The sequence below is a fragment of the Pimephales promelas genome, chromosome 25, assembly GCF_988280905.1.
Source record: "Pimephales promelas chromosome 25, fPimPro1.hap1.1, whole genome shotgun sequence".
NCBI classification, from domain to species: domain Eukaryota; kingdom Metazoa; phylum Chordata; class Actinopteri; order Cypriniformes; family Leuciscidae; genus Pimephales; species Pimephales promelas.
Window position 1 is genome coordinate 9484549 of NC_142793.1, and position 14706 is coordinate 9499254.

Genomic DNA, 14706 nt, shown 5'->3' on the forward strand with positions numbered 1-14706 from the left:
CGTGTGGGCGGGGTTTACCTGCATCACAAGTGTCTAAACTGGAACCGTTTCTTCCTTTTATCGTGTCTTTAGTGTTTGATTGTCAACGGCTGTTTCTAATATATATATATAAAATGTGACTTCTATAAAAAGAAATTCAGGATGTTAATAAAACGATATTTAGTTAAGTAAACAGACCGCATAATTGTTTCGTGGATCTATATCGACACCGTGTGGTGGCATTAAAAAACAATGTTGCGTCATTCTTTCATTTTCCCTGAACAAGTCAAGTCAAGACAAAAAAAAAACAAAAAAAAAAAACAACAAAAAAAACAAGTCAAGACAAACCCACGAAGTTCCTTTTAACTAACAAAATTAAAGAAGTCTCATTCAAGTTACTACACAGGTTTTACCCCACAAATGTTTGCTTAAATACGTTTAAGAATTACATTGATGTAAAATGCTCCTTTTGTGGCTTACAGCCTGAAACTATCTCACGTTTATTTTGGTCTTGTGAATTCACATAGAAGTTCTGGAAAGACATTTTAGTTGAAAATATTCTTCCTGGGTTCTCCCAGTACTACAAAAATGTCATTTTTGGTTGTTTTAGTGACTGTGGGAAGGACAGTGGTGCACTCTTTCTAGTAAACCTAATCTTATTTGTTGCCAAATTCCATATAAGTGTAAATTCAGTAAAAAAAAAAATTCTGTGCTAAAAACTGAAATGGAACAGTAGCCTATATTTCAACCATCTCTTCTATACAAAACAAAAAAGCTGTTAAAACTGTACTTAATTGTTCTACTTTTAATGTGTTTATTTGATTACAAATCTTCTTTTTTTATTTTTTGGTGGATAATTTTTATTTATTTTACTTTTGCTACTTTGATTGTACTGTTGATTACTTAAAAAAATTGCGAAATGATGTGTCGGTATCGCAAGTCGGCTATATAATAAATATTTAGCATGCAAAAAGAAAATACGTGCTATAACCAAAGAGTAGGCTAATAACGTTCTTGTAAATAGTCATTTATAGAATTTGTCTTTATTATAAGTATGTTTCTTTTGTTTATTTTTTGTTTAGTGACCTCCATTATTTATTTTATGTTAATTGTTTTCTATGTATTGGATTATTTGTTTTGGTTTAGATTACCTATTATTTAGTTGCATTTAAAATCCCATTGGCTGTCAAAAATAACAAAAACAAGGAAACACAAGAAAAAGCACGTGATAAAATGTGTATATGGACTTATCTTTTGTTTAGTAGCCACTTAGATAATTAACATTAAAGCGTTCGTTTGTTTTGTTGTTTGTGGTCTAACTATTTCTGGTCTGAGTTAACTGTGACGAATCAAAACTTTATAAAAAAGTTGCGAAAGAAGATAGAAGATAAAGTAGAAAATTGAAAAAGGAAGAAGAAAAACAGAAAACGCATGCCCTTAACAACCGGACGTGACGTGAAAATGTGTACCGGATGACGTGGGCTTGGTTGTCGTTTCTAGAGAACGCAAATCTCACAAGAGGATTTCCATGTTCACGATGTTTTACAGCGTTTCTCTTGAATGTCGTTTAATGACAATTTAGGGACAGTGATACGGTATCACTAAGCAAAAACAGAACGGAACTTTTTATTGTTAATCTGTCAAGCTTTCCGTTGTTTAACGGTTTAAATGGACAGCAGCTGATCAGATATGACGGCCAGAAGCTGAAGGCATTAAAACCACATTAATGGTTTTCTTTTTTTAGTTAGTTTCTGCTTACTCATTTGATTTTAACATCAGGGTAGATATCAGTTGACTCTTAGATCGTGTTTGCGGGCTCAAAGGCTGGCTGAGGTGAGTGTTTGTCGACTGGATTGGTAGCTATTGCTATTAGCTAAAGAAGTGAGCTGTGGACAGTGAGGGACCATGGATTTCGACAATGTGCTTTCCATTGCCACCCAGAATCGAGGGCATAGCGTCGTACCGGTATGTATGAGGAAAAATATGCGTTTAAAAATTATATAACATCATTTTGTCTGTGAGGCAGATTCAAATATGTACACGCGAGGCCTTTGGTCCAACTTGATGCAGTTGTTTGATTGATTCAAATATTATTATTATATTACTGTATTATATGTATATATATATAATATATTATTATATTATATTACTGCTCTAACATGTCAAACTAGCATTTTCTAGGTCAATATTAATAAAATGTGCCTATATAAAACTTTTGCTGATAATTTACTCCCCATGTCATCCAAGATGTCCATGTCATTCTTTCTAAAGTCGAAAAGAAATTAAGGTTTTTGATGGAAACATTCCAGGATTTTTCTCCATTTAATGGACTTCGTTGGGAACCAAACGGTTCAAGGTCCAAAAGACAGTTTCAGTGCAAACTGTTCAAAGGGTTTTAAACGATTCCAGACGATGAATAAGGGTCTTATCAAGCAAAACGATCACTCATTTAAAAAAAAAAAATACTAATAATAATAACAAAGTTTAAGTTTAATAAGCTCCAAGGGTCGCCTTGCTCTGTTCTGTGATGTGCGTTCGTGACTCTCCTGTTCAAACTCGTTCATCAAAATGAACAAATCTTTTCCAGAGTTAACTCGTTCATTTCGTTCGTTGAATGAACCAAATGACACGAAAAAAAGATTTGTTCATTTTGATGAATGAGTTCGAACACTAGAGTCACAAACGTGCGTCACAGAGCCAGGCGACCATTTGAGCCTATAAAACTTAAACTTTGTTATTTAATTATTAAATGAGTGATCGTTTTGCTTAATAAGACCCTTATTCATCATCTGGAATCGTTTAAAGCCCTTTGAACACTTTGCACTGAAACTGTCTTTTGGACCTTGAACCGTTTGGTTAGCAGTAAAGTCCATTAAATGGAGAAAAATCCTGGAATGTTTTCATCAAAAAAAATGTTTTCATTTTTTTAAAAGTGAACTACTCCTTTAAGGCTTATGTAACTTTATACACATACGCTCATCCATACACATATGCTCATATACACAAATGTTCATTTACACAAATGTTCATAAACACAACGCTAAAGTGTCATTCTGTGTCAAGTCAACCAGAGGTTTCCGGATGATTTATTTATTTATTTCATGTTGATCCTTTTTTTCCTAGTGAAAGCTTTACATAAATGAAGAAGATCCCCATATCATGATGTTATTTAACTACACAAGGGCTTGAAAATGAAGATTTCAAAAGAAAAGTTTAAGAATCAAACAGTTTAAATCATATTAAGATATCTTTTAATACTTTTTGAGTTACAGGCACACAAACTTTGGAAAAAGAATATTCATGGCACACTGACAGGTATACTCTATCCAGTTGTGTTGATAGAAAAAAAGAGATACATTTCTATTTATTCTTTAGTTATTCATCTTTAAAAGAAAACTGTATCAGCTGTATGCACACTTGCGCAGTGACCCACATTTGGTTTTCAACCACTGAAAATGTTTACAATTTACTCATGAAGCCACAAACAAATTTAACCATATAGGGTTTTTAAAATGATGATACAAAAATGTTTGTTAAAAATCTGAATCTAAAAGGATATTAAGAGATCTTTAATCGTTCTTGAGTTTCAGGCATGCAAACTTGGGGCAAAAAATACACACTTAGTGCTTTTCCCCATTTTCGGACTGGGGAAGTTACTGAAATTTGGTAGATTTGACATGGAATGACTCTTTCAATGATTTCTGTCTTTTATAGAAACGGTATAGCTTGAAAACTGGACCACCCAAGAAAGATGAACGAGTCAAAGGTGTTAATTCGGCTGCGGTGCAAGCCTTCTTGAAAAAACAGGCCATGGACCAAAGGAAAAAAGGTACTTTTTACTTTGTAATATTTGTTTAGCTATATATAACATAACTTCTTAAAGCCTGCCAGCCAAGTCATTGTTTATGTCCTCATGTCACTACAAACCCAGTGGACCACAAAAGATTGCTCTTTTCCATATGATTAAAATGAATGGGTACCGTTTTGCTGACAAGATGACGACCTTAAATTGCCATAAAAATAGCCCATGCTACTTATATTTAGACATCATGGCAAGGTTGATCGGATTTCATTATAAAACAAACAACTGCTTGTAGACAGTTAAAAAAAAACAGAGAAATTGTAAATCAATGATAATAAATAAAATCAAGACCTCAGATCTGTCGTGTGTGTCAGGGGATTTATAATATATTTAAAGTTGTTTTCTATAAATAAAAATGTATTGCTTATATAAATCAAATGTATTATTATGTATTAAAATATCATTATATCAAAATAAATACTTTAGTCAAAATCATTCAGTTGCCTTTCTTTGCTGCACTTCTGTCTGTTAAATGCTCTCTTAACACTTGCAGATAAAATGTAACTGCAACTTGACGGCACATTAAATGGCACACACACCTGAAAAGGTAGCCCACATGAAACTAAATGGTTGTTTTCTTCTTTGTAATCCTCCCATGCTTTTGACTATTCAGGCTAGAGCATGCAATTATTTAATACTTTTTCAAATACATTTTTATCCATGGAAATGCCCCTTTATGAACTAAAAGTGATGTCGCTCAGGATTTTTGGGGCCAATCACCAATTATTGATCACTGGGAGCAGTATTAGCCAATAATGATCACCGAAATAAATAATAGGCCAACTATTCTTAATGTTTTAAAAAAATAAATTAAAATAAGAAATAAAAAGTATCATGAATAGCCAACTCTTTATTTATAGATTGCCGAAGTGATGACGTCACTTTGTAGGACAACTCGGAAGCTAGCGGCGCATGGGTTCCCTCAGTCGAAAAGCAATGCATTTTTCCCATTGACTTTTGGAAAATCGCAAAAAATAAGATCTGTGTTTAACAAAGAGTTGTGACCCTTACACGTTTTGTCTAGCAAGACAATCTTTACAAGTTAATCCAAAATGTATACATTTTGAAGCCTATATAAACATTTTTAAAAACACAGACACAATAAAGTAAAAAAAAAAAACACAAGCAGGTTATAACTGTGTTTTATGTCATAGATCAAAACGTGAAAATATTTAGAGGCTTTGTTCACCACAGACATTATTTCAGGCGATTTAGCAAAAACCCATTCAAAAATCCCATAGGCTTTAGAGCAAGGGAACCGGTAGTGTTAAAATGCTAACTCACTTCCGCATTTCGGCTTACAGAGTGACGTCGTAACTTCGGCACTATATTGGCAAGCAACATTTTAAGTCCCTCTCTAAGAGGTGATCAGGAACAGCTTAGAGCTTAGCAAATATAGCATTACTGTGAAAAAATCATCAGCAGCAATCTTTATCAACAGAATAATTAAGTGTAAACACTACATAGTATTCACTGTATAAATTAAATCTAGATTAATCCTACTATCTTTATCTTTTAATGACACAGACCTCAGCAGGAATATTAGGCTGCCGTCACTTTAAGACAGAATGCACAGATCCAATATACTCTTACACATCTGTCTCAACCCAATGGTTTGTGTTTACTTAAGACATAACCGATGGTGTTTTATGCCAATACTCTCCTAGCTAGAATACATATTTCTGTATTTATCAGTTTAGGCTGGAAACCAAAGCTAAAAGTTGACTTTGCTTGGTTGGATTTGGTCTGGCTTTAACTATAAACAGGAGACTCTTCCCAAAACATCCAGATAACATGTTATTTCTCTCAGTAAGAAGACTCTGTAATAAAGAACAGTAAAGTAAATGCTTTCATTATGAAATGCTCACTCAAACTTTTGGTTCCAATGACCCTTATGAACTATTACTGTCATGGTGAGCTAGAAGAACAGGGGCCTATACCATGGCATGAAGCCGGCTTAGGTGGCTAGTCAGCTATGTTTCAGTTTAGTTTTTGCCAACCCTGGGTTTTAGGTACCATGAAAGTGGTTTGGTCATCGCCATAGTAACTTACACTCCAGGGCTAACATGGTCTGGGACAGGTTATGTTCCAGGTAAGAGGTTGCAAACCGAACTTGGACCAATCAGCTGTGAGCAAAGTGACGTATGTCTGACGCGATAAAGTCACTCCACAGCAAATGAATTTAAAAGACAAAATCATGGCTTTTAGTAAGTAAATTTGTATGATTTAGAAATTATTTCTGTAATTATTATACCCTAAAATGATCTCACATGTACAAATTAAGTTATTCAATTTAAGTATTATTTTGCAGATTTTAAATGAATACGTACAGTATATAAGGGTAATATAAATACGCTTTAGAATCAATAAATGAAGCTATACATGTGAGCTTGAATGTTCAATTCTCTCTATACCTTTTACTTGCACTGATATACAGTAGCGAGACTTTCTTTTAGTTGTCCTCTTTTCACAAACAGCTATTTTCTTCTTGCTGTGTAAATTTGTTTGAATTCTTAATATTTTAATACTTTTATTTCAATTGTTAATTGCGCTACTTCTCTCGCGAGAAATTCATTTCAGTGAGTTTTGAATGAGTTTCACTCTTTCTCGGCATGTGATTGGCTGTTCGCTACTGATGTCACAGCTAAACTCCTAAACTCAGGATCAAACCTGAGTGGACGGAGAAAGTTGATGATGGTACCAACAAAGCCTGGTTGGATTGGTTTGGTTTGGTTTTGTCAACTCGAAACTAATCCTGCAACCCTGAGTTTGTTCAATTACCATCGTGGTACAGGCCCCAGATATATGTTTTAAAACTTGACCTTTTTCAAAATAAATAAATAGAAATAAGCCGTATTACATTTCCGGAATTCTAAATGAGAAGGCACTGTTACCGCATTCCTGGTATCGGCCGGACCCTCAGTCAGACCTCATTTAATACACACATTAAAGAATACAGGAAAAGAACATTTCAGTAATAACACCTATAACAAAGTAAAATCTCATAAGCCTAGAAAAAGTCATTCAGCTAAATGAAAAATATTGACTAATATTGACACTTATTAGATATACATTGAAGCAACAGTGGATCCCAGAATCCACTGTCTTCGTTACTAATAATAGAAACCACTAAGGATTGATGAGCTGCTGGGTTCATGGATATTAATCAAGTTTGCTCGAATTGATTTGCTGAAATCAAAACAGGGACGTAATAGATGAGCGCCAGCCAATGAGATTGCCGTTTGCACATTCGTTTCTGCTTGCTGATAAAGACTGAATAATTGCAAATTAACTTGGTTCTTTTAACCGGAAAATACAGCAAAAAATGTTTACATGTTTCACCTCATTTCGGTGTCGTATGTAAGACTCTCAGTGGGTCTCATTCATGAAACATTTGTAAATATACGAGTAAATATGAGAGTGATTTGCACGTAAATAGACCTTCCCGAAAACTCTTCTCCTGATTCACAAATACTTTGTAAATTACAGATGTGATAGTGAAATGTGTGTGTGTTAGTGAATTCCAATCAGTCGTAAATGGGATGTGCGTGCACGTTCATTCTTAATTACCATAAATCCCATTATATCCGTCTGACATCTATATAGGCATATAATAACATGAAGAAAGATTTCTCGGATGCAGAAATTGAAGTTGAAGTTCATCCAAAACGGCAATTTTATTTTCAAGCGCACATAGTGGCGTATCAGGTCCTAAAAAAAGGACGCTTGGCAGCATATTACAGATGCAGTTAATGGAGTTTCATCTGTTAATCGAACAGTCCCAGAAGTGAGAAGAAAATGGCTCGACATTAAGGCTCGACAGCAAAAAACGAATTAGTTCACTTGGGAAAAATTGTATTCAAACTGGAGAAGGACCGCCATCGATCACCAGATCTGCTATTACTGGCTCTCATAATAGAAGTAAAAAGAAAAACCGTATGTAATTACTTTATAAAATATTTTTTTTCAAAATGCTGTTTAAATATGTAGCCTACCCGATAAGGTGAATTAAAATGCAGCCTATGAATTAAGGTGAATTAAAATGCAGGATCTTTCCTTTTTTTTTTATTAATGAGCAAAACGTTCGGATGTTAAGCGCACCATTAACGCGTGGCTGGGAGCAGGTGTAGGTTTCTTGCGTACCAACTAACATTTGAAAAATACGAACATTTTAATGAATCTGAAAATTTACGCCAGAACCACTTTACACACGATTTACACAAAAATTGGTTCTGCTCGTGTTTCATGAATGAGACCCAGTCTCTCTCTGAGTGTGTGAGAAACTCTGAGCGCTCGCAGCAAATTGTGACGGTGAGTCGTGCGCCTCACTAGTGTTCACTGTGCATGAAATGAAATGGCTCTTACAGATCGAAACTCTCAAGAGTGTTCGACATAGATTGTAGAAGTAGTTCCTCATTTAGCGATAAACTCAGTCCCCCTTCCTCTATAGTTGTTTTCGCTCTGCACGTGAGCTGCGAATGGGTCCCAAACAGAAATACGTCATCAACTAGGCTTTATCGTTATCAAGGGGAGACTAATTCTTATCGTAATATATACCTGTATTGTATATGTCGGTGTATGAATGGGTGAATGTGAGGCAAAAATTTAAAGCGCTTTGGTGACCATTGGGTCGGTGAAAGTGCTATATATAAATGCAGTCCATTTACAATTTTACCATTTTTATATCGCAAGCTATAATATATCGCCCATCCCTAATTTGGATGTTAAGTGTTGGTTTGGAAAGAAATGCACTTCGCAAAGACGTTAGAAATGTATTGTCCTTTTTAAACACCTGCTGGAACTGCCAGACCGACGAATGTAGTGAAGCAATTTTAGAAAAATTGCAAGTTTTGCACCATCTGAATGCCTTTATAGAGAACACTGCTCAAAATAAGCTAAAGATGATCAGAGCACCCTTATAATCGCTTACCAGGTTATAACTATTTGTTATAATATAACAATAGCTCATTTCGTTACCGATTTTATCAGTATATTTTATCAGCCCTGCCCTGTTCCAGTATATTTTTAATTTATACTGATTATAAAAGTATTTTTTAATACTTTTTTTTTTTCATTCAAATTTAAAATATTGTCAGCATCCATCCACATTTGTGTTAATTAAAAAAGTTTACATTCTGTGGTACACTTGCATCTACACACTTACCAGGACGACTTTCTAGTATTCCTGAAGAGGCAAGACATTTGTTTGGTGGTTCAGGCATATTTAATTGTGAATCTCGATCACACGACACCTTTACTACACAGCGCTGGGAGATCTGATGACAAAGTGTTTTAATTTGCTGCAGTATTAATAACATTCCTGCAAAATATAATAAGTAATCAAATCTGCCGAATAATTAATTGGATAAAAAATCCCTGACGTGGAAACAGAGGAAACATTGTGCCATGAACGAGCAAGGTTTTTCAATCCACAACATTCACGATGGATTTAATGTAGTATTGCCAACTGTAACCATGGTATTGTGGCAGAAATATTCGTTTTTACATTATTTATCTCAGGCTTCGTACAACCTTTTGAGAGTGAAATTCACTCTTCACACTGTTTCAAGCTCTGAATAATAATAAATTAATGGGTTTTTTAATGTGATTTGTAAAAAAGTTTAAAGATGACAGATTAAGGGAAATAACTTCTCAATTCAAGCTTAAATTTCTAATAAACAAACATGTAATATTATTAGTAACTAACTTCACTTATTAATGCAAAGCAAATGTAACATAATTAAATTAAATTACCTCAATGATTAAAAATCCCCCCGGCACCACCCATCAGTTGTGGGTGTCACCATCTGTAGAGCTTAGTGGCACCAGAGCTACTGCTCTCATATGTTAGTCTGGAGCCCTGAAATAGCACTCACATGATGCATATGTTGATATCACTTTGCTTCTCCTTTTTAGAAATCCAGAATAAGAAGGCAAAAGAAGAACTGTTAGCCAAAAGAGTGGAGCTGAAATCAGACAGGAAGGCACGAGCAATGGCTTCACGAACCAAGGACAATTTCAGAGGATACAACGGCATCCCTGTCATAGACCAGCCCAAAAAGAGGCAGTCGAAGGGAGGAGACAGATCAGAAGAGCAGGACAGGTCAAACACATATGATGATGATGATGATGATGTTGATAATTATGACTATGAGGGTACAGATTCTGAATCTGAGGAACATGAACAAAGCAGGCCCATTAAGCCTCCACCTCAGTCTCGGGCGGAGTTCTCCAACAAAGCTGACAGCAAACCGAAAAAAGCGAGTGCTCCACCAAGGTCGGCCCCACCATCAATGAACTTTGCAGAACTCTTGAAACTTGCGCAAAAGAAGCAGTATGAACCTGTTGAAATAAAAGTAGTGAAGAAGACTGAAGAGAGGCTCAGAACAGCAGAGGAGATTCGAGAACTCGAAATGGAGCGCAGGGTTAAGTCACAGATTAAAGGCAAGGACGCAAAACCAGACAAGAATCCAGGACAGAAAGACATCAGATCTCAATCCAGCTCAAATTCTCAGAAGAAGAATGTAGACCGAGATGGCAAAAATGGGAAATTGCCCAAGCCACCAGTAGAAAAGTACCAGTCAAGTAGTGCCAGCAAAAAGCCAAAGCTTCAAGCATCCAGTGAACGAACTCCAGCTTCTGCCAAACTACATGGAGACAGGAACAACTCGGGCTCATCGGGTGTCTTAAATGGTAAATCTGCCATGAAACATGGTGCTCAGTTTACCTCAAAACAAGCACCACCTAGACCACCGCAAGGCCAAAGGCCCACAACCTCAAGTGACCTTACCCCAAGGAAGGGGAATACCTCAGTATCTCAAGGGAAATCAAGTATTTCGGGAAGTCGCCCTGTAGCTACTCCTGGTGGAGCCAGATCAGGGCAAGGACCGCACAAAAACTCCGGGCAGGGGAGACCTAGTAACTCCGATAGGGGTGGGCAACCTCAGAAACCAGCAAAACCAGTACATTTATCACGACCTGGGAGCGTTGCTCCTCCTCGGCCTGGTAGCAATGGACTTGTACGACCCTCTTCTGGTGAGCCCTCGAAGCAACCAAGACCAGGTGGTAGTTTTCAAGGTCAGCAAGTTCCTGGAAGCTCCAGGGCCTTTACAAATGGACCAAGTAGGATGGGAGGTAGTGTTTCTGGGAGACCGGTAAATGGCATGGGCATGGGATCTGGCCCTGGTAGACCTCAATGCACTGTTGTTTCAGAGACTATTTCATCAAAGAACTTTGCATTGAGACCTGGGATGGCTTCGGGGCCACAAGGGCCCAGGACAGTGATTGCCCCCTCAGGCCACAGAGTCTTGGTTAAACCTCCTGGTAAGCGATAAGAGAAGCGTTTCTTTCATTCTAATTGCTAAAGGAGTAGTTCACTTTTTTTTTTAAAAAATTGCTGATAATTTACTCACCCCCATGTCATCCAAGATGTCCATGTCTTTCTTTCTTCAGTCGAAAAGAAATTAAGGTTTTTGATGAAAACATTCCAGGATTTTTCTCCATATAATGGACTTTACTGGGAACCAAACGGTTCAAGGTCCAAAAGACAGTTTTAGTGCAAACTGTTCAAAGGGCTTTAAACGATCGCTCATTTAAAAAACGTTTTTAAGTTTTATAAGCACAAATGGTCGCCTTGCTCTGTTCTGTGATGCTCGTTCGTGACTCTCCTGTTCAAACTCGTTCATCAAAATGAACGAATTTTTTTTCGAGTCATTTGGTTCATTCCACGAACTAAATGAACGAATTGACTTGGAAAAAGATTCGTCAATCACAGCATCACAGAACAGAGCAAGGCGACCATTTGAGCCTAATTTAAACTTTGTAATTTTTTTTTTTAAATGAATTTCTGCATTGAATTTGCATGGACTTATGAATTATTTACACAAACCTTCATTCTTGTTTTCTTTAACTTGTAGTCAGTAGCAACATCAATGCCTTGTGTGTGTTCTTGCATGTTTTTGAAGTTGTATCCCCTGCTATTTTTGAAGGACCATCGTTGCCCCCCATAACATCCGCTTACAAACGCAAGTATGAAGAGGAGGAAGAGTACGACTCGGAGATGGATGACTTCATCGACGATGAAGGAGAAGACCAAGATGAAGTTTCAAAACATATCAGGGAAATCTTTGGTTACGACAGGAGCAAGTGAGTTCTTCCCCATGTTAAGGTTACACAAAATATCCATTGCCTTGAAAATACTCTACACAAGTATTTGATCTTGGGAAAGGTGAACAAATGTTTGCGTACAGAGCCTTAACCTTCAAATGGTCTTCGTTTCCTTTTTACACTTCTGGGCTTCGGGGTCTATATACGACCCCAACAATTGATTTGAGTAATTGTACAAAAAATATACATTTTTAATCATACAAATAATTTATATATTTTTTTTGTTTACTTCTCATCTATTTTCATTAAAGTACTTTTGTATCCATATATCACACAATTCCTCAGCTACACCATTAGCTTACATATGAAATATGATTTTTTTAAGGAAACATTGCATTTATGCTCTAGTACTACGCCTTCATTTTTGTGTAAAAAATGTTCAGATTTATGCTGGATTTTTTTGTTTGTTTGTTTTTGACATATGAAGAAAATATATTTCGGTTTTTTTTTACATTTCCCATTCATTTCAATGTGGGGTCATATTGACCCCGAAGCACAGAGGTGTAAACCTTTTTTTTACACACCTTCAAGGGTTAGTTCACCCAAAAATGAAAATACGGTCAGTATTTACTCACCCTCATGTTGTTCCAAACCTCTATGTGTTTATTTGTTCTGCTGAACACAAAGGAAGATATTTGGAAGAATGTTTTAATTAAACAGATCTCATTCCCCATTGACTTCCATACATACTATGGTAGTCAATGGGGAATGAGATTTGTTTGATTGCAACATTCTTCCAAATATCTTCCTTTGTGTGGTTTGTGAGGTTTGGAACAACATGAGGGTGAGTAATTACTGACAGAATTTTAATTTTTGGGTGAACTAACCCTTTCAGAACAACTTTATCAAGCCCAGTTTTTTGTGTGTGTGTGTGTAGATAATGTATGAAAAGTCACAAAATTGTATTCCACTGAGATGAAGGGATTTTTTTTTTTATTAAGTAAAAGTAGATTGGGGTCGTATAGACCCCATGACCTGATTGAGGGCTACAAAAGTGTGTTTTGCATATATTGTGGTAACGTGTCCTTCGTATCAATAGATATAAAGATGAAAGCGACTATGCACTGAAGTTTATGGAGAGCAGCTGGAGAGATCAGCAGAAAGAGGAAGCAAGGAGGTAAGCCGACACATTCATCTGCGGACTGTGAGGAAATGGTAGCTTTGACTAACTTATGTGGTTCATCGTCATTTTCACCAAATCATCACATTATTGCCTTCTTTCTGTGTGTTTCTTGTGCCGTGTCTTGCCCCGATTGTCTGATTAGCCTGCGAATGGCAGTGCTTGAAGACCAGGAAGAGGAAAGACGAGAACTTGAGGAGATGAATCTGAAGAATGCCAAGAAGAGAAAATGATTTCCGATAGACTGAAATAAAATGCTTCTCTCCCTTTAACGCAGAAGACCGGAGAAAGGTCGTTCCGTAATGACATCTGTTTTTTTTTTTCTGCTTCAGTTTACGGCTGGGTATCAAGGAGGATGAGGAAGAAATGCGATTGGAGGAGGAAGAGATGAAAAGAAAACTAGCAATGAAAGCAAACCGGAAAAAGATTTAGTTAACTTGACTTTGATCTAGTCTTGTGTGGTTGGGACCGAGCGGAGTGGAAATGTGCCACAGACATTGTTACACTATTTATTTGAATGGCCAAACCGTGGGAGCAGGTTTGCACTATCATGAGCCCATCTGACGTTGCTGAGCTTCGGAGAAAATCATGTATGAAATTAATATCTGAGAATCACGATGGCAATTTTTTGTATCTGTAGAAATTTTGTAAGTATATTGATGTGGATGCCTTACACCTCATGCACCAACTGATTTCGGGAGAGTTATTTTATTACGTATAGTATAGTATTTAATTGACGAGAAAAGACAGAAGACTGCCATTTTTCCAATGTATTTTTTTGTTAAAATTATTTGACAGATGCTTTTGTCCCGTCATTTCTTTATTCCATATTTTTTTGCTTTAATTGTGGATCTGGTTTCTGGTTGTGGATCTGGAACTCAAATATTAACTTTATCACTTTGCACATGGCCTTGTAATGCGAATTACATCATTCAAAGTTCAACATGTCTTGCTTTGTCTATAGACAAGTAGTCCACAAACTAGTTTGTAACATATTAGTTGCGATGCCGTGGTCTTTTGTGAAGAATCTTTAAGCACCATTGGATGCTATGGTTTACAAATGCGAATTAAATATATTATTACCACCACAGTACTTTTTAAGGGTCATTGATCCAGACAACCATTGTAGATATCAAGCACTATGCTCAAATAAAGTGCTAAAGTAGTTTTGACCAACAGTCGATGACTCGCTAATGCTACCTTAATATGCTAATTTTGGCTTACCGTTACTAATTATTTGCTTGATCTAATTTTGTCACTGACCAGACTAGAGTGAAAGCCCGCTCAAGTATCACCATCATGTGTCTTAATGTTCGTACAGGGCTAGTTGTAACACGCATAGTACATTACAGATAAAATTACAGCCAAAATATTCAGATATTGATGAACATTTATCCATAGCTAAAGTAAACTTCTTAAGTTCATTTTCATCTCTGTTTTTTGTTTATTTAAAGCTACACTGTGTGATTTTTACCCCCATCTAGTGGTGAAAAGGTATATGACCATTCAGTGAATATTAGTTTCTGTTCCTCTCAATTCCGATTTCAGTTTAACTCCTACGGTGGCCAATGTAGTCCAA

General features: G+C 36.3%; 1 protein-coding gene across 2 annotated transcripts; it reads left to right on the forward strand.

The window, feature by feature from the left end:
• The first annotated feature begins 1429 nt into the window (after positions 1 to 1429).
• On the forward strand, positions 1430 to 14217 carry spty2d1 (SPT2 chromatin protein domain containing 1). 2 transcript variants are annotated; one of them, XM_039663171.2, is made up of 6 exons: positions 1430 to 1944; positions 3694 to 3808; positions 9758 to 11164; positions 11830 to 11986; positions 13047 to 13124; positions 13273 to 14217. In XM_039663171.2, exons 1-6 carry the CDS (start codon positions 1885 to 1887, stop codon positions 13358 to 13360), a joined length of 1905 nt encoding a protein of 634 aa, XP_039519105.2. In that variant the 5' UTR covers positions 1430 to 1884; the 3' UTR covers positions 13361 to 14217. The 2 variants fall into 2 exon arrangements, with proteins under 2 accessions (XP_039519105.2, XP_039519104.2); XM_039663170.2 differs by having other exon boundaries at positions 13460 to 14217.
• Positions 14218 to 14706: the final 489 nt, after the last annotated feature.

Excerpts from the sequence above, each read along its gene's own strand:
- spty2d1 (XM_039663170.2), top strand. The coding sequence starts at position 1,885 with ATGGATTTCGACAATGTGCTTTCCATTGCCACCCAGAATCGAGGGCAT. Across the intron at positions 1,945-3,693 it reads GAGGGCATAGCGTCGTACCG|AAACGGTATAGCTTGAAAAC; the intron begins GTATGTATGAGG and ends TGTCTTTTATAG. Across the intron at positions 13,125-13,459 it reads CAGAAAGAGGAAGCAAGGAG|TTTACGGCTGGGTATCAAGG; the intron begins GTAAGCCGACAC and ends TTTCTGCTTCAG.